Below are 26473 nucleotides of genomic sequence, written 5' to 3'. Positions count from 1 at the left end.
TATTTATTGTGTCTTACCATTTGGATATATAAAACATTTTTTGTATACTGCATCGAATAAAATGAATAAGATGTTTTAAGAGATAGTTATGTCTTTGTTGTTACTCTTTTTCAATATGTTTTTGTTTATAGTGATATGTTTAATAGTGTGGCACTAGCATCCCTTTCTGAACTTCTATACTTGTGTTTAGCTTGATTCTACAGCCTCTTCTTTTTGACTGGGACCCTTTTTTACTTCAGTGTATCTTTCCCCCTCGACCCACATTGGAATAGGTAGGGGATCTCCCTCTTTGGTTTGTGATTAAATTAACAAACCGCAGCTTAAAAATTTGCAAAATATAGCAACTAGGCACACCTACATGTACTAGGCCTCAAAACTGTTTAAAACAGCATTGCTGAGAAATTGGTTTGACTAAAACTTAATGATACATACATTAAATTTTTAATTCCTGGTCTTTCCATGATCATGTTTTTTTATTAAATAAATGTTTAACATATCCCTGCAAAATATTTCTTCTTGTAGAAAAAGAGTTCAAAATGCTTGTTTAGAATGTATTATTTAGTAGAATTATGAAAATGTCTTACAGAGAATGTAGTATAAAAACTGAACATGATCTCTTTTAACATACTAATTTTAGTCCAAATGATGACATTTTGAAAATATAGTTTTTCAATTCTGCAGATGTTTCGAATTTTACATAGACCATTATCATTTGCCTCATTAGAAGTTAAGAAATGTAGACCCTTTCATGGGAAGGGATGTTTAGAATAAAGAAGTCGCCTGTGTAGTTTGGACTAAAATAACAAAGTTGCATGCTCAAAAATTGCTGCCTGTACACTATTGTGGTCACATGAGAAGACGAGGAGGGAACTTGTTCCCAGGAAGAACACTGAAAGATGATTGGAAGAGGAGAAGATGCAATATTAATGGCAACATTACATTAATGATTGTTTAAAATAGTACTTGTTCCTAAAGTAGGTTAATATGCTTTTCCCCTGCCTTCCACGCCATTGCCCGAATCTCCTGCCATCCTATTGATTGCAGTTGCTACTGCTACTGTGAATTTCCTTTGCCTTATTTCCTTTGCTTTGAGACTCTACTGAGTTTGGTGAGCGTCTCTCTTTGGGAAGTTCTGCTTTGATCAATTGAGGACCGTTGGATATATTTTTTAGCTTTATGCTTGATCTTGCTCTTTCGAACTTAAACTCTTAATGACACCTTTTGCCTCTTTCTTCCTTTAATTAACATGCTCAATGCATTGTATTTTATTGAATTAACCATTATTTAATTGTCAAGTCTGTAAAAGTAAGATTTTTTTTGCCTAATAATAATAACACTTATGTTTTTTAATAAAGACGATCTACTAAACTTTGAAATAATAAAACCATTAAACAATCTATAAAAATCTCTTTATAAAATTTTGAAAAAAATGTGATTAATACTTATGTGATGATTTGCTCCTGATCTTCTCAACTACAGTGGCCAAGGCCAGTTGACCTGTTGGGCCACAGTACACAACTGGGGATCAGTCCTGTGTTCTTGTGATAGTAAACCAGAATTTTATTTAAGCTGATTCATACGGGGAGTGGCCAAGATGGCGACGGGATAGGACGTGTTTTTCGCAGCTCCTGCCCGTCGCCTCTCAGGACAGTACAGCAGGGGCCCTCCGGGGTGCCTAATAGACTCAAAGTTATTTTTGGCTGGTCGCAGTCACTCTTCAACATGGCTACTGTGGCGCCCGATGCCGAGACGGCAAAGCACTCTGCGACTCCTGGTGAAGAGCCCATCACAAAATCGTTTCTGGAGTCACTCTTCCTCACTCTCAGGGAAGATATCCAATCAGTGAAAACCAAATTTGCCACTGAAATCAAAGAAATATGTCGAGACGTCGACAGCGTTGGGGAACGAGTGGCTGCACTCGAAGAGAAGAGCGATTCCACTGTGACGAACCTGACAACGCTCCAACAAGAAGTAATCAGGCTGAAAGACCAGAGCGTAGACATGCAGCTTCACCTGGAAGATATCGAAAACTGCTTTCGCAGGCACAACAGTAGGATCCGCAGGGTGAAGATCTTGGATGACACCCGGGAACTGTTCACCTTTGCCACTGGTCTTTTCTGGCACATATGGGGAGACTCCTTCAAGGCAAACATTGTCATGGACAGGGCGCATAGAGTGAGCCCACCTCATGGCCGCAATGCTCCACCAGTGGACATTCTGGTGTGTGTCCAGGATTTTAAAACCAAAGAAACTATTATCTCAAAGGCAAGGCCACTCCATCCAATTTCATTCCAGGGACATTTCCCAATACTGTATCAAGACCTAGCGTTGATCACGTTACAGCGAAGCCAGCAGTTTCGCCCGGTGACGGAACACCTCCGGCAGCAGAGAATCTCATACTCCTGGGGGCACCCTTTCTGCCTCATATTCCAATACAATGGCAAGCTACACCAACTTCGCTCTTTACAGGACGCTTGCCGGCTATTGGGATTGACACCACTAAGTGAGGATGAGGAAGCCAGCGGCCCATAATAGGGGCCTGAGATCTCCCCATCAGGCTGGCGGCTACAAGGCAGGAGACGGCACGCATGGAGGCCGACAACTTTGGATATCGCCCGCAGCAAACGGGAATCTCTGACCGCAGCGACGGAGGCCCTTGCAGAGGAGAACTCTACCGCCAAGTGATGATGTTGAACGGCAGTTCCAGTATTTGATCCTTCTCTACGCATCCTTGCTGGCCATGGGGGGTGGCGGGGGGGTGCGTATAACCATGCTGGCCACACCACAGACCCCATTTGATTACACTGCTTGTTGTCCCGACTCTTTTCATAGACTTCTTACTGTTCAAACAGTTTTCTGGTTAATGAGGGTTGAGACCCTTTCCTTCCTGGGTGTTTTTAGTTTATTCCCTGTTAGCTGGGATGTTTGACTTATTGACAATGTTTTGGGGTTATTTGATTCTGGGTTCCCTCGTCCACCTCCCCTGGTTGCCCTTTTGAGACGTCTATCCCTGCGACCCTGCGACCTTCCTGTCTACACGCCCTCTGCCTGTTGCACACACTAGCCAGCTGCATACATCGCACCACCCCCCAATCGAAGCCCTTTGATGCAGTGTGATTCCCTTAAAGTTCTCACCCTTAATGTGCGGGGCTTGAACAACCCAATTAAACGTAGGGCCGTTCTTCATTATCTAGATCATTCTAAGGCAGACATTTGCCTCCTTCAGGAGACTCAACTCCCTGAGTTGTGGCGGCCCTTCTTTACATTGTTGGTGTCGGAGTTCCAGGAGTTAACATACCCTGGTACCGTCGGTTGCTTTGCCTTCCAGATACATAGATTCCAAGTAGCTATTCCACGAAAGCCTGTAAGTGACGCCACTGATCACTGGGCTACTCCCCCTCCCTTTCTTTCTTTTCTTGTGTCTCCCTTTCCTCTTTTTAGTTCCAGGTGGACGAGGGCTGGGTGGGGAGGGGTTTTTCTTTCTTATTGTTCTTTTCCCTGTTTACTGTGTAGGCCCGCTCCATGCTGCTTACCTATGGTAATTTTATGCAACGCAACTTCGTTGTCACCTTTGCACTGTCACTGAGGAGCTGAGGGTCTTGTTCTTTTCCATGTTTTGAAATAAATAAAAAGATTTAAACCATAAACTGGTTCATACTCCAGAAATGATACATTCTGAGAAGAGGAGCTATAAATCCTTGCCCAATTTAAAGTAATGCCTGAGTACCAAAACCTAATGCCCAGAACTTGAATACTAATGAGGTTTTTTTTAAGTGGTTGCTGTATTAGAGGTGTGAGTATTAATAGGGCTATGCAATGTGTGAATTGTAATTATTGTTGTCTTAATTGATTGAATTTGGAGTACGTGTTTTGAATGACTTAGTTATGTTCATGTGCATATATTGTTAAGAAGATGAAGAGGTTATCAGCCTCAGCATAGCCTATGATCCTGGGATATTGAAATAAGTGTAGAAGACACATATTTGGCTTTTTTTGTTTGCTAAGATTTTGTGGTGTAGATCATGAGGTATCGTCGACTGCACAATTAGGATAGGGATTATAATGATCAGTTGTAATTGTACTAAATAATGATTGAAGTTGGCAGAACCTAAGTGTACAAAGGGTGAAGCTACATAATTAGAGTGATTTTCAACTGGTCGAGAATTCATTTAGTGAAAAGTCGGAAGGTGTAAAATCATTAATATTCTGCTTGTTGAGGTGCCTATTTGTTTTCTTTAGCGGAGTAGGCAAAGATCTGTTTATTTACTTTTGTTTAAGATTGTAGAATTGTGTGTATGAGAGAAATTTCTAAGCAGGGTGAACCACTGCAAAGTGTGAGATCATATGTCATAGTGTGTATCCCTGTGATTGTTTGTTGACAACACAGATTGCTGTGCTGTGATAGGTCAGTTATTGTGTGAATACAGCATTGAGATTGGTTAACAAGTCTTATTGGTGTGTCAAGCTCGGACATTCTGAAAAGTATAAATGTTCAAGTAATTATGATTTAAGTTAATAGCGATAACATTTGCTTGTGTCTAAGAATAAATATATCACCTTGAGGTGCCTGCCACAGGGAGCCGGGATGAACTGCACCTCAGCTCTTTACAATGAGAGTATGCATTCTGGTCGGAATGCATGCTCCCATTGTAAAGAATAGGATTGCAACCAAACAATGCTTCCTAATTGCTGCTTTGAGACTGCTGACACGATGTCGGTCGGTCCCAGTTCCAGATCCAGATCGATGTCCAATGGACTCAGGTCCGTCCGACATTGAAACCGGCCCCTTAGTGTTTTAGAAAACTTTGGAAAGGGAGTCTCAACCATTGCCAATTGGTTTGCCATGGCAGGAGGAGGAATGCTGAAAGCTATTGTAATACGAATATTAATAATAGGGCTTTGCTTATTTTCTTTATTTGCTTTATTCAAAGGCTGTAGATATCACATTGAAAACTTAAAGAGCAGGGAAATGAGGGAAAGAATATAGAGAAATATAGCATTAAATGATCAAAATTTTAAAAAGAAAAAGAGAAGACTCAACTGAAGATGAGAGTGAGCATTTGACTGATTCAAATGTGTAAATGTGATGTGATGGTTAAGATAATCATCAGATGAAGGGATTGAACAAGGGTTTTTAGCAAAATGCAAAATAATACAGTTAAAATATATGTTTGATATTAACATGCCGACTTAAGGGAATAAGCTGCAAACTTAAAATGTGCACAATTTAGTAACTAGGCACACTTACATGTACTAGGCCTCAAAACTGTTTAAAGCAGCTTTGCTTGGAAAGTGGTTTGACAAGAATCTACTGATGCACACATTACATTTTTAATTCCTGACTTTTTCATTATCATGTTTTTTTAATAAATAAAAGTGTCACATAGCTCTTCAAAATATTTCTCCTTATACAAGATTTTCAAAATGAGTTTTTTAGAATTTATTATTTTGTAAAATTATGGAGAATAATGAAACAAAATGCAGCAGATAAACCGAACTTTACCACTTTGATCAGACTTATTGTCCTTTTGTTAATGTAGATGTTTCAATTTTTACACAGCCCATTGTTAGCTAACATATCATTTGTTTCATTAGGTTAGAACTGCAGACCCATTTGTGGGAAAGGATGTTTAGACTGAAGATTCTTCATGTGTAGTTTAGACTAAATTAACAAAGTGTCACATTCGAAGATAACTGTCTGTACACCATTGTGTTTGCATGAGAAGACAAGGAGTGAACCTGTTCCCAGGAAAAACCCTGAAAGAGGATTGGACAAGAGGAGGATAATATGCAACATTTACTGCAGCTTAAATGTTTTGATTGTTTAGTACATGTTCCTAGAGTAGGTTAACGTGCTTTTTCATGACTTTCATGTCATTCCCTGACTTCCCTGCCACCCTGTTGATTGCGGTTGCTACTGCTACAGCCATTTCCCTTGCTTTTTTTCCTTAGTTTTGAGACTCTACTGAGTTTTGTGAATGTCACTTTATGGAATGTTCTGCTTTGACCTTTGGATATATTTCTGAGCGTTATGCTTCATCTCACTCTCTTTTGAACTTGAACTCTTTATGGGTTCATACTGACACCTTTTGCCCTATTCTTTGAGTAAGGATTTTCATATTTTATGCAACACGTTTTATGCATTGTATTTGTATTGAATTAGTCATTATTTCTTTATCAATTCTGTAAAAGATTGATTATTTTGAGAGTAATACGGATAAAATGTATGATTTTGAACAAAGACAATCTACTAAAGTTTGAAACAATAAAACACTTACAAATCTATGAAAATTCTCATTATTCACTCAACATAGATAAAAAATTAAATTAATATTTATGTGATGATTTGCTCCTAATCTTCTCTATAACAACGGCCAAAGTTCGTTGAGCTGTTGGGTCACAGTACAAAAGTGGGTATCAGCCCTTTGAGCATGGGATGATAAACCAGAGTTTTATTTGAACTGAGGCCTGCTTCAGAAAATGTGTCAGTGTTGATGATTGAAAGAAGAATTTAATATTTGTATTTACATGATGGTGATGCCCTTATCCTTTGGCGTGGTTAAATACATAATATTTTTACTTGCTCCTTTATAACCCATGTTCACTACATTAGGTGCCGATGAGGGTCGGAAAGCCTCCGACCATCGACCATAAGCCGGAGGCTTTCTGAGCCTCATTGTGAAAATTGAAACTGGCCGGTCATTCTGTCTGGATTCCGAATGACTCAAGGAGCCCAGGAAAGCTAATGGATGGCGTTTCTCCAGTTGGGATTACGATAGTGGTTTCCAACAGGTTTTCCATGCCAGGCATTTCAGCATGGAAAGCCTGTCGGAAAGTGACCTGCACATTGTGCATTGTAATTAGGTACGTGGAACCACGGACCAATGTTCGGGCGGTTCCCATACTGATATGGTGTCCCCGACATTGTAATAAGACTATAAGTGGTCTTTGTTCCTTTTCCTTATCCCACCTCCTCAGTTGCCTGAAAATCCATATCTAAACCATTTCCTACAGGATCAATTGCTAATTACTAAGGTAATACCTTACTGGATCAGTGCTACATTCAGTAAGGAGCATGGTAGCACTGGTAGCAGCAAAACAGATCCTTCTTGCCTGATGGGATACAGAAATAGTGCCCACAGATGTGGACAGGCTACACAAAATTTCGGACATGTTGGGAATGGAAAAGCTAACTGCAGTTGCTGCAAAACAACTTCCCCGCTTTGACAAGATGTGGAAAACCTGAATACAGTATCTGTCTGATGAATTCCATGAGTTGTCTTGCCCCCAGTATCTATGGATTCTCCATTTGACATCCACAACACAAGCTGCAGATCGCTAGATCATTAGTATGGTAACGGAAATGGTTTAAACCTTTTTCTACTGAATAACTGTATGTTGATCCCCCTCACTGAACTCACATTAAGAGCTGTAATTATTGTAATTTGTTTTTATGTCTGTTACTTTTATGGTTACTTGTTTTTAACCGAATAAAGTTCTTTGAATCTGAATCTAGTATCCTTAGTGGAAGCTTAGACATCAGGCACTCGCTCCCACACCTCCTCCCCTTCCAGCCTTGATCCTCTCTATTATTTCTTTCCTATTCTTTTAATTTCCTCTACTGCTGCGTGATGCATGCCTGCCATTTACCACTGAAACACCACTGGCTGATGGCTGTAGATGGGCTGTTGTGTATCGTGTCTCTATAAAATCAATAAAGAGGTTTAAATCCTAAAGGCTGGTGGTGGAAAAGAGCAAATAAATGTGAAAAATTATTGCTGTCAGTTCTTGTTATTCCTCATCATTGTTAGGGGGACATAAAATTGTATAATCTGATAACTCAAAACTATTTCATTTATAAAATGATTATTTATTTAACATAGTTTGTTAAGGGCGTAGCTTGGAAATCTTTTTTAAGAAATGAGGGGAAGGTGCTGCCATTACCGCTGCCATCAGTGACCATAATGAGCTATGAAGTGCAGTGGGTGGGCTGCTGCTGCCTGTACAAACCCCCTGGGTACATCCTCTGCCCCTCACGTCCGTGCCTGCAGTCTTGCCTCTGCCTCCAGCCTTCCAAGATCCCTGTGGGACAGATCCATAACCTGGTGTCCCAGCCCCTCCCTTAGACCAGCCACTCACACCCTTCTACACCATGCCTTGAAGATTTCCATTCACCCATCCAGGTCCGGCCTGGAAACCCCAAGCAGCCCTGGCAGATTTTTTTAGACCAGTCCCGCCCACGCCCGGGTGGGGGTTGCAGATGTAAAGCACTGATGCTTTTGTTACTGGCAGCCAATATTGTAGCACAGCTGAAAAACCGGCCCCCACCCTTCCATCCACCAGAGGAATAACCCGATGCCCACTATGGCCAGTCTGGACCTGCACCCATCCATTACAGCTTTGACATCCTCTAATGGGAAAACAGCAAATATTTGTAGTCTGTGGTGTATGTGATGTTTCAGGTAAAGGTTTCACCTTGGTCACCCCTATTTATTTGCCCCGGGATTCTAATTATAAGGCATGTTCTGTGCAAACAAACGTACTCCTGCAATGAGTATTATTAATGGGAGTCACACAAGAAACTTAAGGGCCTCATTAGAAGGTCCCTGGATGCTGGGTGTCAATTCCTAATTCGCAAAGTTCACAATATGCGAGATTTTGACAACTTCAGGGATGCAGAATTAATGGAGATTACAGGTTGAACCCTAAGAATCCTCCGAGTAAAGAAGAATTACTGAATTAATTAATCATTCTGGGTCCAGTTACTCCGATAATTTCTCATTCCCTCATACACTTTCCCCTTTCCCTTGGAGATTTAGTATGTGTTCAGCATCTAAAAAATCTGAGGAAACATGTTATGTATGTAGTAACACCGCAGACAACATAATTGCCAATGGGATTAATGGGTACGTACTTGGGAGCCCAAATAGGAGGCTAAGGAGTGGACCCGACCCTAATGAAATGATGCAGTAATTCTGAATGAGAAATTACCGATAAAATACGGGTTGATGTTTGTGGATGCATTATTAGTGCATCATTCATGTCGGAATGAGAGAAACACAGTAATGCTGAAATGTTTCACCCAGATCAAAGTAAAAACCCAAAACTTGCTGGGCCATCAAAATGAGGGGCAAAATCAGTTTCCATCCTGTTAAAAAGATTTTCAGTATCATAGAAATAGCTAAGTTGTGTATGAAAAATGCACATCTTGTGAGTCACAATGTTGTGCGTGCGGCAGACTGTATGGATTGTCTCTTGTGGGTGTACACTTCCGGGAAAACTAACTACAACAAATCTTTCCCACTATTTGTTCATTTCCCTTTAAGGAAGACATGTTCTCCTAACCGCCGACATGTTTTCAGATAAATGTACTGCTGAAGCCTTGAAGAGGAAGAAACGTTTACCTTTCAGTGATGATTTCTTTACATCTTCTTCTCGGTCTTTTTTTTCTTTATGTACTACAGTAACAAAAATAAGAAGATTACATTTTCGAAGTCAGTACTCAGTAATATGAAACATCTGGTTAATAATGATTTAACACTGTTCATATCTAACTTCTGTTTTAGTCCAGCATATTGTTTGCGATAAATAATGTGCTTTTGAAGGTAAACCAATAGTTCTCTGCTCTCAGTTAGGAGTTTGGGTGTATCTTTCTTCAACTTAAGGCCTCTTGTGATTTATCAGTGCCTGTGTTCATTAGTATTCAGAGTAATCGATTTTATTCCTGAAAAGGTATTGTCATTGTTTTGAAGTAGAGCGGTGCTGTCAATAGTGGTACTCTAAAGTGCTGTTACTGTGACCTCAGATGTATGCATGCCTGATTCCGAAGGATATCGAATAGTTCATCTTATTTGTAAGGAAACACGCTGGACCTTAATGGCAGAGGTATTTTCAACCATAAATGTAAGTTTACAACCACATAATGTCTAACTTATTGTGATATGGAATCCACCAAGTGATTCCTGGTATGCTTAAATGCGTTTGACACTGTAGGTATCCAGACCAAGGGCCTGAATTAAGGGGTTTTGGTGTAGGGCAGCGCAGCAAGTCACCTTGTTGGGCTGCCCTACGTAAAAGTGAAAGGGCAGGAATGCACCATATTTATACAATAGGGTGAATTGCTGTCCTTCCCATCCCTGCGCTGACACTGTTTCAGCAGCCTAGCGCTAACACAGTCACCCTTGCACCATGTATTGTCGGAAGAATTGTTTTTGTGCAGGAAGGGCATGTTCCTGCACGAAAACAATCCATAGAGGCGTTTTCCTCATTCTATGTTTGCTGCAGAATGGAACATGCATAGAAGGAGAAAAAAAAGAGGAGAAATATAGATATTTCTCCTCGTTATGCCTGACCGGGAGAGGCGAAACATATTGACACATTCCAAGGTTTACAAGTCCTTGCAACACTTGAAATGCACCAAAACCCATGGTATTTACATGGGAATATCCACTGCAATGCCCATGGAACGCCTTACCTTGTGCAGAGTAATTTGGGATGTGTTGCACTACTCAAGATTCGTGAGGCCACTCAAAGTCATGCAATATGGCTTTGTGTGACTTCAGAAATCTGACTCGGAGCTTTGCACCATGCATATACCACTTTGCGTGGTGAAGAAGTGATGCAATGGGAGTCACACAAGACACTTAAGAGTCTCATTAGAAGGTCCCTGGATGCTGGGTGTTAATTCCTAATTCGCAAAGATCACAATATGCGAGATTTTGATAACTTCAGGGATGCAGAATTAATGGAGATTACATGATGAACCCTGAGAATCCTCTGAGCAACGAAGAATTACTGAATGAATTAATCATTCTGGGTCCAGTTACTCTGAAAATTTCTCATTCCCTCATACACTTTCCCTTGGAGATTTAGTATGTGCTCAGCAGCTAAAAAATCAGAGGAAACATGTTATTGATGTAGTAACACCGCAGACAACATAATTCCCAATGGGACTAATGGGGAAGCACTTGGGAGCCTAAATAGGAGGCTAAGGAGTGGACCCAAATGCCCTAATAAAATGATGCAGTAATTCTGAATGAGAAATTACCGATAACATAGAGGTTGATGTTTCTGGATGCATTATTAGTGCATCATTCATGTCGGAATGAGAGAAACAAAGTAATGCTGAAATGTTTCACCCAGATCCAAGCAAAAACCAAAAACTTGCATTTTATTCCTGTTCATATTTGTGGGGTGAAGATCACCGTGTCTGTACAGTAATTGAACAAAAGTTTTAGTCCAGATCCTTCTGCTGAATGGAGATTAGTGGGCCATCAAAATGAGGGGCAAAATCAGGTTCCATCTTGTTAAAAAGATTTTGAATATCATAGAAATAACACGGTTGTGTATGAAAAATGCACATATTGTGAGTCACAATGTTGTACGAGCGGCAGACTGTATGGATTGTCTCTTGTGGATGTACACTTCTGCGAAAACTAGCTACAACAAATCTTTCCCACTATTTGTTCATTTCCTTTTAAGGTTGACATGTTCTCATAACCGCCGACATGTTTTCAGATAAATGTACTGCTGAAGCCTTGAAGAGGAAGAAAGTCCACCGGCATAATAAAACTTGAGGGGGCCGCCCTACAATGTATGTGGAGGGGCCCCCTCCGGGCTCAATCAGGAGCTCTCCGGCCAGAGTTCTGTGCTGAGGGAGCCCCCTGGAGCTTGGGGGCCCCCGCACCACGGGGGCTGTGGGGGCCTATGTTACGCCCTTGGAAGAGTCATTTACCTTTCAGTGATGATTTCTTTACGTCTTCTTCTCTGTCTTTTTTTTCTTTATGTACTACAGTAACAAAAATAAGTAGATTACATTCTCGAAGTCAGTACTCAGTAATATGAAACATCTGGGTAATAATGACTTAACACAGTTCATATCTAACTTATATTTTAGTCCTGCTTATTGTTGGGGATAAATAATGCATTTTTGAAGTTAAATCAGTACTTCTGTGCCCTCAGTAAAGGGTTTGGGAGTATCTGTCTTCAACTTAAGGCCTCTTGTGATTTAACAGTGCCTGTGTTCTTTAGTATTTAGGGAAATCGATTTTATTCCTGAATAGGCATTGTCACTGTTTTGAAGCAGAGGGGTGCTGTCAATAGTGGGACTCTAAAGCGCTGTTACTGTGACCTCAGAAGTATACATGCGTGATTCAGAAGGATGTCGAATGGTGCGTCTTATTTGTAAGCAAACTCACTGGACCTTAATGGCAGAGGTATTTTCAACCATAAATGTAAGTTTACAGCCTCATAATGTCTAACTTATTGCTATATGGAATCCACAAAGTTATTTCTGGTAGGCTTAAATGAATTTGATGCTGTAGGTTTCCAGACCAAGAGCCTGATTTAAGGGGTTTTGGCATAGGGCAGCCCAGCAAGTCACCTTGTGGGGTTGCCCTACGTAAAAGTGAAAGGGCAGGAATGCACCATATTTATACAATCGGGTGAATTTCTGTCATTTCCCCCTGTGCTGACACTGTTTCAGCAGCCTAGTGCTAACACAGGCACCCTTGCACTATGTGTTGTCGGCAGGATTAAAATGTTCATTGATTAACAGCAGGTCTTTAGTGAAACATCATGAAGAAGTGTCAACCATGATAGAATGTGCCGACCTAGATGTACTGTTCCTAACCAAAACGTGGACTAGTAGTGATACCACAGTAGAACTGGGATTTGCACGCCCATAAGGCTATACAATTTTTCATAAACCCAGGATATCAGGGAGGGGAGGGGGGGTCGGGGTGATCTTCAAGGAGATCTGTGACTTCAATCCACTACACATTGACAATGTTGAGGGCATTGAACTATTAGGCTTCTCATTACAAGAGGCAAGAGGAAAGATACTAACGGATAATCTGTTATAGGCCCCCGAGTCTAAATACTCAATACCAAGCTTTGTTTGATACCCGTACCAATTTGACCCTAACCCACTCAAGGATGATCATATTGGGGGACTTTAACCTCAAGGATATTGGGAACTCAGGGTCCCACCTCGGAGATCTAATACAAATTTGCGCCAACTTGTGCATCGGCCAACCCACCAGGGAGCACATACCGTGGACCTTCTATTCGCAAACTGTAGGGAGACAGAGGTGATTGAGGTATTACCTCAATATTGAACTGACCGCTTTTTTATCCTTTTTAGGATTACACTATCTAGCTTAGCTAATAATAGAAATCAGTCAACAACTTATCATAAGGGTAGAGAATAGGCCAAACTATTGAGAAACAAAACACACCCGACTTTCCATGCACAGAATATTTTTGTCCCAACCAACTCGGTAGAGAAAAACTACCAAATCTACTGTAATTACATAAATAGCACTTTAGATCAGATTATTCCCATAAAAAGGCTGAAGAACAGAAAGAAACCCTCGGCCCCTTGGTACAGCGAGGAGCTATGATTAATGCGGCAAAATCGCAAACAAGCAGAGAGGAAATGGAGGAGGTCGTAAGCGGAATCAGATAAAAGGGAACTGAAACTGCTACATGCCTCATATAAAGAAGTCATTTCCAAGTCCAAAGCGGAATACTTTGCAAAAATTATTGTGCAAATACCTAATAGTACAAGAACACTATTTGGTATTATAAAGGACCTCGCCAATCCTGGTTGTATGGGTAATAAGGTAACTGCAACACAGAAACTCTGTGACGATATCGCCACCCATTTCGAGGATAAAATTACCAAGATTGTTGGGGACCTGACTGTAAATAATAACAGTGGTCTGGAGGAGGAAAATGAGCTATCTCAGACACCCGCCGCAGAGCAACAGGCAGAGATGCCATCTGGCTGACAGTTGACGGCCTTAGAGTGTTTCCAAACTCTTACTGAGGACACATTTATAGCCTTGCCTATGGTATATCCTTGGGCTCCCCTCAGATCCCCTTCCATATGGGATATGGAAAGAGTTCCAGTTGGAATTATTTCCGTGGCTGCGACAGATTTGCTGTCAGTCACTGGAAAGTGGAACCGTCCCCAAAGCTTGGAAACATGCAATGGTGACTCCATTGCTTAAGAAGCCATCTTTGGATCCTACCAGCCCTCTGAGTTTTAGACAAATATCTCTTTTACCGTACCCAGTAAAAATCCTGGAGACGGCAGTCAGTAAATCCTTGTCCTTATTTCTAGAAGAAAACCACATACTAGATAAGGACCAATTTGAAATCCGACCAGGACATGGAACCGAGACGGCTCTGGTGACTGTATTGGACAACCTGAGGATGCGTGAATTGTATTCAATCTATAGCAGCCAAACTGTCATTAAATAGGCAGCGCAGGTCTTCATCAATGGCAGCGTTAAAGGACCTCCATTGCTTCCCCGTCAAGGAGAGAATTTTATTCAAATCTCCCTGTACTGTGTTTAAAGCAGTACATGGTCTGGGCCCAATATCCATGCAGGAGAAATTCACCTGGTATAAGCCCGGGAGAAATCTCCGTTCTTCCAAAGCATGTTTGGTAACTACCACCAGATTCAAGAAATCTAGGACGGGCGGTAGAGCTTTTGGGATAGCCGCCTCACGAATTTGGAATACTCTTCCCCTGCCTATTAGACAGACTAAATTGTTACTCCCATTTAGAAAGAGTTTAAATACATGGCTCTTCCCTAGGGTTGAGTTATCTGAGCTCTTGGAAACAGCGTATAGGATACCTGTTCTGCCTAGTGTCAACAGGGCAAGTTACTGTGCCAGGATACCTATAGGGTGTCAGTTTTTGCGCTATATAAATTCAGATGCAATACAATACAATACAAAAAAAGGATTGTTTTGTGCAGGAAGGGGCATGTTCCTGCATGAAAACAATCCATAGAAGCATTTTCTACGTATGCTGCAGAATGCAACACACATTGAAAGAGAAAAAAACGAGGAGAAATATAGATATTTTTCCTCGTTATGCCTGCCCGGGAGAGGAGAAAGATATTGACACATTCCAAGGTTTACAAGTCCTTGCAACTCTGGAAATGCACCAAAACCCATGGAATTTACATGGGAATATCCACTGAAATGCCCATTGAACGCCTTACCTTTTGCAGAGTAAGGTGACGCAGCAATTTGGGATGCGTTGCACTACTCAAGATTTATGAAGCCACTCAAAGTCATGCAATGTGGCTTTGTGTGACTTCAGAAATCTGACTCAGAGCTTTGCACCATGCATATACCACTTAGCGTGGTGCAAACGTGATTCAAGGGTCTCATAAATATGCCCCCTAAACTGCAAAAAATACACAATTATAAAATAAACTCAAGAGGTGGGAAAGTGATATTCTGAGATGTGGTTTGAATTGAAAGTTTAGGTACACTGACAAACAGGCATGTTTCTGGGCATTGCCTATCTCCCCCAGCATCTTTTCCCCATTGAAATAGTAGGGCATTACTCCAGCTCTTACAGCATGGAAAGGAAAAGGATCACCTCCAGATTCACTGATGGTGTAGGGGAAGGGCTTTATCCGCTGGGAATAAAGTGTTTCATTGTGGGGGGGGGGATGTGTGTTCATACAGGAGGCTACATTTACTTGTAAAGAATTTTATGCTAAGCAGAATATTGTTCAGTATGAGCAGGGGCCCGTGGGAACTGTCACATGACAATCCGAGCATTCCCAGACCAAACCCTGCATATCTATAAATGTAAACCATTGGGGAAAACAACAGAACATGCAGAAATTGGTTGGGTAAATAGCAATGTTCTATGTTTCCTCCTTTTTGGATAGCTAACTCAGACAAGGCAGTATCTACCACATCTAGTTAATATCCCACACTGGTAAAGTTGCATTAATAGTTGTGGTAAATACTACCCATTATGGTACGCTACTCATATTCCTGAGAAAAGGTGGCCTGAAGTTTTCTGTCCTCTCCACAAACCTCTGTTTGCCAGGAGCCAGAATTCTGAATTATTTGGAGTTATTATTTTGTAGTGATTACCAGGCTTGATCAAGTTTAAATCCCTCATTAAATGTCAGCAGGTGAATCTTGCTATAATTAACAGGCAAAAAGATTTAGTATTTGCCATGGACTCCACATTGTTCTACAAAAACTTGGAATAGGTGCCTTAATTGTATTCAATAACTTCCGAACCCCAGGAGTCAGATTTGAGCAGTGCCCTAAAAATAGCACATATCCCTAGGCATTCGTAATCTGGACCTTTTTATATATGTCTAGAAGACCAACTTTATAATCTCATGGCTAAATTCTGACCCTTAAGTAAACAGGAGACTGCAAAGGGATCCAACCTGCCAAAACTTGTATGCAAAAAAGGTAATAAAAAAGACAAAACATTGAGAATTCAGTGTGTTAAATTCTGATTATGAATGTTTTGCCTCATGTCAAGTTGAAAATGAGATATAACCATCACCTAGTCATTTCCTCACCCTGGGAGGGCGGTATTTATCAGGTGTGGCAAATACCCCACCCTATTCCACCCAACTTGCAATGAGGACCAAAGAGTCCAATTTCTGAGGAGTGTGCATTCTCATTGTTAAATGGGTTATATGTTTAGTATAGTGATCAGAGTGGCTGTTGAGGAGACACTGTACCTTGATACAAGTGTGACTATAGGGCAGTGTTCCCACTCTGTCCCCGAGTTTGGAGAAGCAATAATGAGACATTGGTACGCATCATGAGTGTATCTACATAAAGGCAAGTAAAGACACATACAGTCCTGATTTTCCAGTTAAATAAACTTAGATGGACTAGGTTTATGACGAAGGATCACTATCCTGAGGAAGGTCAGTGACCCACTGGGGCGTTAATAAGTGGCAGAAACACGTTGCTACAGGCAGATGGGGTAATTGTGATGTAACTCCTCCCATTCTTAAAAAGTTTAACCTTGTCAAGGGGGGCAATAATAAACAAATATACTGACACCCTCCTAGACAGTTTTATATATAAGATTCTTTCTGCAATAGGGATCCCCCATAAAAAAATATTAGTCTTTTCTTTAGATTTATATTCAAAAACATGCGCTCCACTCTGAGTGTTGGACTGCACCAAGGTGTGTCAGCCCTATGATGAAGCATCCGCTACACAGTGGTGAGGGCAATCATTAAAAGATGTTGGATTTTCCAGTAAGTTTTTTCGCAGTTTCTTACTTTTTCTTCTTTTTGACCCATTGTAAGCTAACTTTTCCAGTTCTTTAACATAAGAGTTGGAATTTGTCCTTCTCGTGTTGTGAGGTCAATAGTCTAATTTGGAGAGCGAGAGAAGGCACACTCTCTAGTCCCTCCCTATTTGTGTAAATATATGGTGATGTATACTTATAGTGACAGCACAATATTGACCACCTACACATCATCAGGGTAACCATACATTGAGGAAAATAGATTTGCTCTTTTATCTCCACATCTGCTCACCTTGACTATATGGTGGTAGTCGATACTGTGCAGTCCAACAAGTATAAATGATTTGTTTCTTAAACTCAATATTTTGGCAGAGCACTTATTAAGGCCCTCGTTCAATTTTAAGGTGTAAAGTCTGAACCCTGTCTAAACAAGAGGCAAAAGGATGGGATTTAGAGTCTTGTGAAAATTGTTAGACCCCCCCGAGTTTTCCCTTGATCGATTATTGCAGGTCAAACATGCTGAAAACTATCGGGAATTATACAAGTTATTTCCATTACAGTAGCATAGGGAGCCACCATTCCCTTTCATGGCTTACAGTGGAATTGTTTCCATTTTTAAGAAGCAATCATGTATTAATGCATTAAACATGACAAATTATTTTAATAGATGTGAGGGGTCCTACATGCTTTCTCATTTGCAAGTAGGCCTTAGGGGGATTACCAGCACCATCAACCACATCTTTAGATTCAATCTCCTACTGTGGAAGTATGTTTATGTAAACCAGGAAGCTTTATATGTGGCATTGCTAGATCTCATGTCTTCTTTCACTACAGTTCCCCACATTGAACAGTGTGAATAATGGCCTATCTGAAAATCTCCATAATTAATGCCTGCATAAAAATAATTGTTATGGATTGCCATATGGTCCAAATGGTGAGCTTGCACAATCAATCCTGGGCAAGGGCACATACTGGTTCAAATGTCATTTATAATGTATGCAATTAAAGTTATTAACAACTCAGTAGGTGCCTGACTGACTCCCCTTCTTTGTGGGTATCAAGGTGTGTATGCTACTTTTCACAGATGACACCCATTTAATCCCAACATGTGCTTAAAACATCTTATAAAAAAATGTGTTCCTTAGTTTTGTGAGTTGTGAGGCTTGTCACTGAACCAACAAACGTCACTGTCTGTAATCAACTTACATCTTCTAAGCAGCAATGGAGAATGTAAGTTTGGAGAAGGTCTATGTTTTTAATGACCTGTTTGTTAGGTTTGTCTCAATGAACTTGGCTGAAAACGGTGGAGAAGAAGATTGTTGTGTTGCTTCAATGGGCCAATGTTTGGCAGTGCTTTGCTAGAAGGCCAGCTCATACATTATTTTCCTGTTATTGAGATATATAAGGCACAAATTCAATTGGCGTTTGCTATTTTCTATGGACTGGAATTATTGGTTTGAATAATTTTGTGAAATTGTAAGCAGCTGTTGCTTTACAATGCTATTAGGGATACCCTCAATTATAACAAAACTCCACTTGCTTCTGAATATCAGAATTAGGAGTGCTGACCCAATTCCAAAATTGAGACCGCTAATATATTGGTCTCATATAGGGATGAAGTCGACCTTGGCCCCTATAAAAAAAGTACTATGCCAAATCAGGGATATTAGATTTGAGCTATGCTTGAAAAACTTGTTATTCCTTGTCTTTGGAATCATCAAAATTCTATAAATTCTTCACCTTTTCACTTAATGAAACAACCCTATTGGAGCACTGTTGTGCACATCTGAAGAGAGGCTACATGGGATGGCCCAATTGTGGCTGTCTTATCGCATAAATCTGTTCATTCTTTTGAAAACTGTTTAGATAAAAATGAACCACAAATGGCTAAGAATTTGTTTCATTATTTCTAATTTCTTTATTGAAGCATTGTTCAAAAAAATAGAAAATAACACAGAAAGTACATACCCGTGGCGTGTGTCATGTGCACTCCACTGATGTCCACATCCCCACACAATACAGCATAGTAGTCTCATCATACAGAAGAAGCAAAAAGTGAATGGGTGCACAGTGTGATCATCAAGTTTGCTGACAGTCGTGACCCAATGATCATGCAATTGGCTACACAGAGAGTCTGATCCCAACTCTTGCTGTTTATAATAATCAGGTTGAGATTGTTACCCAAACCGCATTAACTTGTAAATGGACATCAGACACACAACTCAAAATAAGCAAAGTTTGAGTTGTTTCAGGTTTGGAAAGTTTCAGTGCAGCATATCTAGATGATATTGCTGTAGATAGTGCCACATGGGAGGATCATCTTATCCACCTCTAGCAACAGGCAAGAGGGACAATCAAGGAAAGTAAGTGCCAGTTTGGGCAAGCTTCAACTGTGCACTTGGGCCACCAAGTAGGTGAATGACAAGTTGAACCTCTCCAGCCCAAGATCCCAACCGTTATGGACTTGGTGTCTCACAATGGGTGCCTGATTGGCTACTATAGGAGGTTTCCAAAAGGTTAAGATACCATTGTAGTTCCATTCACAGAACTCACTGCCAATACGCAACCCAGAAAAGTTATCTGGTCTGAGCAGTGTCAAAAGGTCTTTGGCACCCCCAAGGAAGCTTTGCGCTCAACTCCTGTCCTGAAGGCACCTGATTTCAGTAAAGTGTTTATTATCCAGACAGCTGCTTCTAAACACGGGATTGGGGCTGTGTTTGCGCAAGTAAAAAATAAGGGCTAAAATTAACTAGTTGTCTTTATTAGTAGGCAACTCCTCCACCAAGAACAGCGTTGGAGTTCCATTGAAAGTGTAGCCTTTTCTCTTGTTTGGTTCCTGAAGAAGCTGAGACCCTACATGTTTGGGACTCACTCCAGAGTTCAAACTGACCACATACCTCTCAGGTGGTTTATGCAGATAAGAATACAGAACCCCAAATAGTTAGTTTGTCCATTTCCCTACAGGGTATGGACTTCACAGTCAAACACAGATGTGAGACTGACCAAGCGATTGCAGATGGCCTTTCCAGGTTCATCCACTTAGATAACAACTATCAGGGTGTAAGTCAGTTGATTATCCCTCTTTGTCTGGAGGGGAACCAGTAAGGAAATGTCTCGTTTGTAAGATCACCTCCAAATGTTTGACTGATGCTGCTGGGTTTTCAACTCTGGGAGTGCACTGGGACCTGCTAACCAGATCTCAGTGTCAGTGCCCTGACCCTAAAAAGGATATGTTTAATTAGCTTATAACCAATTGGCATAAGTTAATTTACTCATAGGTCCCTAGAATATGGTGCCATGGGTACACAGGGCCTGTTAAGTTAAAGTGTCCCTCATGGCTGCAGCACATATTGTGCTACCATGACTGTGACAAAGTAAATCTTGTCTCCCTGCCTGACACTGAAGACTGGTGTAGCTGTTTCAAACTGAAAACAACTTTGTCATTTAGACTAATGACAAAGACCTTCCTTTTTGATATATAAAAGTCTGCTTTGGTGATTTATCAACGTATAAAGGGGGAGAGGAGCTGGCTCAGGTCTGATCTCTGAGCCCCTGGATGTTTGTGCTGTCCAAGGTGATCAATTAACTCTGAAATAGCAGGAAAAATCTCTGTAACCTTGCTGTTCAAAGATGTTCCTGTTGAGGTACTGCCTCGACTGCCTCCAGCAAACTCTTACTACTGGGGTGTGAGATGACACTTTCAAGATCCTTTCCACTCTCATAGGATACTGATCCTTTATCACCATTTTCAGGCACAGGCTTCACCATAACCCTTGCTGCTCCAGTAGGTGATTGCTCTCCCACAGTTATTTCCACCTTATGCTGTATCCCAAGCTGTGGGCTACTGGTCTTCTCAAAATCTGGCCCTGCTTTTGAAGATCTTGTGGCCTCTAGTGGCTGAGAGGGAGAGTTCCACCTTCCCAGCTCAGAGGTCACCATTTCTGGCCATTGCCAGTTTGCTGACAGGATCTCCTGAGCATTGTCTGCCATTTTTACTCTGGCGTTATTTAGTCGATTAATGCATGGCTCTCTTAAGCCCCCTCCCATCAAACATTCATGCTGCCCATTGTGGATCACCCGATTTGCCTTGACGCCTCCTCTGGGAGATTTTATTGGCATAGTCACTGTCCGTTCCATTCAAAATAGTGCCTACAACTCTCTGGCTAAGTCTGCCCCCACCATCTGCGCACCCTGTTGATTTTCTGGGTGCTCTGAAGCTTAAAGTCCACTCTGGGTTCACTCACTGGGGCATTTCTTTCAAAGCAGGGGGAGATCCAGTGTAAACATCTAAATTACGCTATGCTGCCCAGCAAGCTTGCCCCACAATTTTTCCCCTACTAGGGAAGGTTTTTCAATGCAGGTGGGGGGAGGTCGCTGGCATATGCTAAAGCGGAGAGGTGCTTCAGGCTGTTAAGAATCTAGGCATCTGGGTTGATAATGCTCTAACCTTTGAAGCTCCGACGAAAGCAATGACAGGCACCTGTTTTGGACTGCTACGCAGGCATAAACCTATTTTGTTTGTTTTTTTATCCCCACATTCATCAAGTCATTGTTTAGGTTGGTATCCTTTTCTGGCTGGATTACTGTAACATCCTTTACATAGGAGTAAAAAAGCCTGTGAATAGAAGGCTACAGTTGGCTCAAAAAACAGCAGCAAGGTGACTGTTTTTCCTTCCTAAGTACTGCTCAGCACCGTATGCTATTCACAAATCACACTGGCCCCAGATGGATACGCAAATTCAGTTTCAGGCTCTGTGCATGGCCCAAAAGATCTTTTTTTCTCAGGGAGCCCCATCTTATCTAATTTGCTGATGCTGTACCTCCCTTCACAGTCCTTGTGCTCTGCTGACCATAATCAACCATGTGTGCCAAGTGTTAGAATAGAAAGGGCGGGTGGGCGGTCCTTTTGCACTAAAGCCTCTGGAACACCTTCCTCTTACTCTAAGGTGCATTCAGAACCACTTGTCTTTTAGGAAATCTCTGAAGACCTGGTTGTTTGGCACCTAAGTATTCTGCTGGGCCTCCTCTTTTTCCCCTGGGACTCTCTTTCATAGTTGTGGCTTTCTGATTAAACTAGCACTGGTGCGCCCCGTCGCTGAGGCAGCCATACGCTTTAGAAATTTTATAACATAGCAGAACATAAGTGAAGGCATTCATTATATATAATTCGCACAAGGCTGAGTGGTAAGCTCTCCATATTACATCGTGGCTTCTACCGCTATTAACACAGGGTCCTTTATCGACCCACCTTCCTGATTGATGAATGGCGGTTTTGTCCTCGCTCATTGGCAGTATCAACGAGGAGGCTGGGTGAAAGAAGTGGAGTGCTACAGAGCCCTCCTAAAAGCCATCCCCCCACCAATGACTATTTGGAGAGAAGCATCTTTCTAGTCCAACAACACCATAATCCGATTTTATTTTTCAATGATGAAGAATGCTTGTGCCTGCTGATGAAAGTGGAGTATTACCACAGAAATAATCTAGTTAGTAGCACATAATGTAATCCACTCAAAAGATTTAGCAATAATGGGTTTTCTCTTGAATTCATTGCATATTTTGGCTAATTGGGCCTTACAAATATAAATGATTCTGTTGTCTAGAGGAACAGAAGAACAGCAAAACACACCTTGTAATCACCGTGTAAAGCACTAGATATTCGAAAAGATTTAGAGATCTGTCAGTTTCTGCTCACCAGGAGACTGAAGGGTGCATAATCTGAATTATCAACCAAATGAGTTGCAAATTTGGGCAGAGTGCTGAACATCACTTCCTATCAGAAAGGGGCTTACAAATTTGAGAAGGGTTTAGACATAACACTTAACAATTTAAGTACCACAAAGTAACACACACTGGTTAGATCTCATTGAAACTCTGCTTAACCCTGGTAGCTGTGGCACAAGCCACAGTGGAATCCCAAGAGAAATGTATGCTAAGTTCAAGCTGCACCAATCATGTAAAAGTTAGCAAAACAGCACAACAATTTTTCCAATTTAATTTAATAAGCCAAAAGGTACCCAAACAATTTAAATCAGATGAGGGGGTCCGGAGCTATCACATTATAAAGTTTTAAGATAAAAGATAGAGCACTTATGAAAAGTTTGCAATTGATCAGACACATGTGCAATTTAAGGTTGACCATGATGGGATGGAGGTTGGGTAAGCCAAACATGTTACATCAATCAAACTTTTTACCTTGTGACTTAGGCCCTTATTTGTACGTTGGTGGCAAGGGTAAACTGAGTAAAGACAGTCAGCGGTTTGGCTATATGACCGCCTTGTGGGTTTAGATTGGCAGGACACATGGCCAGTTTTCATTGTCCTTCACCACCATCAAAAACGTGTTGGTAAAGGGCAGTGAATACCTTTAACTAACCTCCATGCCATGGAAGAATTCTACCATAGCAAGGGGGGTAATTTTTTTATTCTCAAAAACAAAATCGCACTTAGGCTTATTCTTTAAAAAAAAGGTTGATGGACAGCACTGTCAACATTATGTGACATCGTTTCCTGGAAATGCAGAAGATGTCTGCAGGGGCAGCGTGAAGTACTCAGCCAGAGTGACAGTAATTACTCTATCCGCCAATATATAAATCAGCCCCTAAGTCTACTTTTTGAAGCTCATAGGCTACCATTGGGGCAAGGTCTAAGGCTGCAGCCAGTCAGGGAGCCCCAAAGTTGTCTCTGAAGTCTTCGAGCTACTACAGAGGCTGTTGGTTTTGGTGCTAAAATCTCAGAGTCATACAATGGTTGATTTTGAAGGTATCAAGTTCGCTTCACTGTTTAGAGAGATTTGGGGTCTTTCTCTGACCAAGGTCTTATGTTTTGGCTTGGTCACGTTTTTGGTTCTCAAAATACACCAGTGGAGCAAGACTGGAAACTGTCAAGGGCTCAGCCTCCATGAAGCTGGATGCCTCTACCATGAGGCCCTGCTGAACCAGTTTTCTGTGTGACTCAAAACTCTTGTCCTTGACTTGTCCTTGCATTCTCCCTGAAAATAAAGTCTTAGCATCTTATCTCAGTCCTCTAAAAGTGGAAAAATTTCAAAATCCCAATTTTTCGAACTGCTGGAAAAGTTCCTCCTGATTCCTCCTGTTGTCTTCTCATATGCATAAGAGGTTTACCATCAATAGGCTTTTTACATCTTGGGCTTTTGCATGTTCCAGCTCTTAGTGGTCCAATAAAACCTTTTGGATTAAGATGTTTATTCAGATTTTTGTGTCCCAGGAGCAGGCAAACTGGCCAACCATTCTCCATCTAGGGCTTTTGCAGGGTCCAGTTCTTAGTTGTCTAACAGACCCTCTTGGAGTCTGGTGTTTTCCTGATTCTTTTGTCCTGGGAGCAGGCAAACTGATCAACTATGTGACCCTCGGAGGGTAGTTACAGTAAAAGTTAGTAATCCTTGAACCATATTCCATTCCAGGAGTGGGAATCTTTTTTTTAAATAGATTTTATCCTCCCAAGATCAGAAACATTTTCTGAGGAGATTCTATGTACTGGCGTGTTTGAAGAATTCCCTCATACCAGTGGTAACTATTTACTTGCACATTCCCCATCTCCGTTTCAGCACCGGCTCTCTTTCTTTAATGTAAGTCTTCCCATGTACCCTGGAACAAGATGGCTCCCCCAGCCCCAGGTCATGCCAGTAGCCACTCTGCTATTCAGTTGAGATGTTCTATGCTCTAACAGAAACAAATATGATTTTCCCTTCTACTGGGATTGGCACCAGGAAGTCTAGCAGGGCGCTGGGTATGAACAATAGCATATCCTGCTAGTGTCACTAGGGATCTCCAAGTCAAAAGAACAGTTGGTCTAGCATCTTTTGATCTGCCAACTATTCCTGCCATCTCCCAAATGGTTAAGCACTGCTAAATAACCACATGTTGACAACACTTCTACCTTTCTAGGCCTAGCGGTCAAGCATTGTCTCCAGAAGCAGGATGATTAACAGCTAGGTAAGGACACGTATCAACTTCTGCTAAAGGGCTTAGAGCCAGACATGTTAGACAGTTTTTTCTTTGAATGCACAAAGTCCACTTTCTTAAAGTTATTTTTCATTAAAAGTATCAAGTTTTACCGATGAATCTGATGTATGACTATGTGAAAAATAGCCTTTAATCATCGTTCAAGTGTTTTTTTCAAGCAAAATTCTAAAATATTAATTTTATTCTAAATAGACATATTTCCCAAAAATGATGGTTTGCCTACACAATAAAAATAGTTTTTAGACAATTGGTCACTGTGAGGACAGATGTAGTCCTATGTGCAGTATGCCAAGTTGCTATATATTAAACACAGAATTATCATCCTACAAAGCACATGAATGGTATTCTGCAATCCCTGTTAAAAATAGTCTTTAATTTAAAAAAAACATTGCTTTTATTTTCTTCCGCTCTGTTTTTCTAGCTATACAGTGATGCGCAGAAAACAGATATTTATGAAGCATGTTTATTTTTTGTACTCCTTAGGTTAATAGAGAACTGTTACAATCTTTCTGTATGTTTTTATACATTCCAAGCTTATTAAACAAATTCTAATATCTTTTTGCAGCAAATATCTTACATCATTTTGATTAGTTTAATTTTGTACTAGAGATTTTTTTTTTATTCTTCATGTTTGCAAACATGCTCTCCCTTTCATATGAAAGAGCTATGCAGCAAGAATTTAAATTGACCATGTATTATAAGGAATAAAGTACCCCTGCCATACAAGATAAGCATATTTCAAGTCACCTCATATTCCTCTAACCTTCTTAAGGAATATTCCTATAATGTATGTAAGGGGGGCATTAAGCCATATATAAAAATAGGTTTTCCTACATGGCACAGGGATGTATCTCAGCTATGCATGACTAAAGTGCTTTTAAACTGCTGCTCAGCAAGAAACATGAATGTGCTTCCAATAGATTTACAACTGATTAAATTTCTGCAGCAACTTACAATGGTCTTACTCCTGTTCATAAGGAACCATACAACATGCAAATATACATTCAATGATCAGAATACTTTAGACAGAGTCATATATTCTGTGATAATACCATATTATATGAAAGCTAGAAAGGTTGCCAGGCCACTGAACCATTCAATACTTTCCGGGGATTTCTATAAGGCATATAAGGACCTGCTGGCACGTCATCTTTTAGAAGTTTACAACAAGGCTTTGGAGAGACAGAAACTTCCCCCACCCTACGGTAGGAAGTAATAATAATGCAACCTAAGCAAGGGGAAAGAGCCGCTTGATTGCGGATCATATAGACCTCTTTCCCTTTTAAACCCAGACTACAAAATTTTGGCCAAGATGAGAGCACTACGGTTGGCCCGACTGCTGGACTGAATTATCTCCCCAGCACAAACGGGTTTTGTCCCACACAGATCAACTGCCCTTAATCTGAGGATGCTGTTCGCAGTAATCCACAGGATTTCACCT

General features: G+C 40.9%; 1 protein-coding gene across 1 annotated transcript in view; it reads right to left on the bottom strand.

Moving 5' to 3' along the window:
- TRDN (triadin) overlaps positions 1-26473 on the bottom strand; it is an 865465-nt gene that overhangs the window by 358940 nt on the left and 480052 nt on the right. Inside the window, exons 14-15 of the mRNA XM_078647890.1 lie at positions 11735-11788; positions 9405-9458 (exon numbers count right to left, since the gene is read on the bottom strand). Coding sequence (XP_078504016.1) covers positions 9405-9458; positions 11735-11788 — 108 coding nt within the window. The remainder of the gene's footprint in view (positions 1-9404; positions 9459-11734; positions 11789-26473) is intronic.

Source organism: Lissotriton helveticus, chromosome 6 (genome assembly GCF_964261635.1).
Source record: "Lissotriton helveticus chromosome 6, aLisHel1.1, whole genome shotgun sequence".
NCBI classification, from domain to species: Eukaryota; Metazoa; Chordata; class Amphibia; order Caudata; family Salamandridae; genus Lissotriton; species Lissotriton helveticus.
Note: the sequence above shows the minus strand (reverse complement) of the source record. Positions and strands in the feature narration are given on the sequence as shown.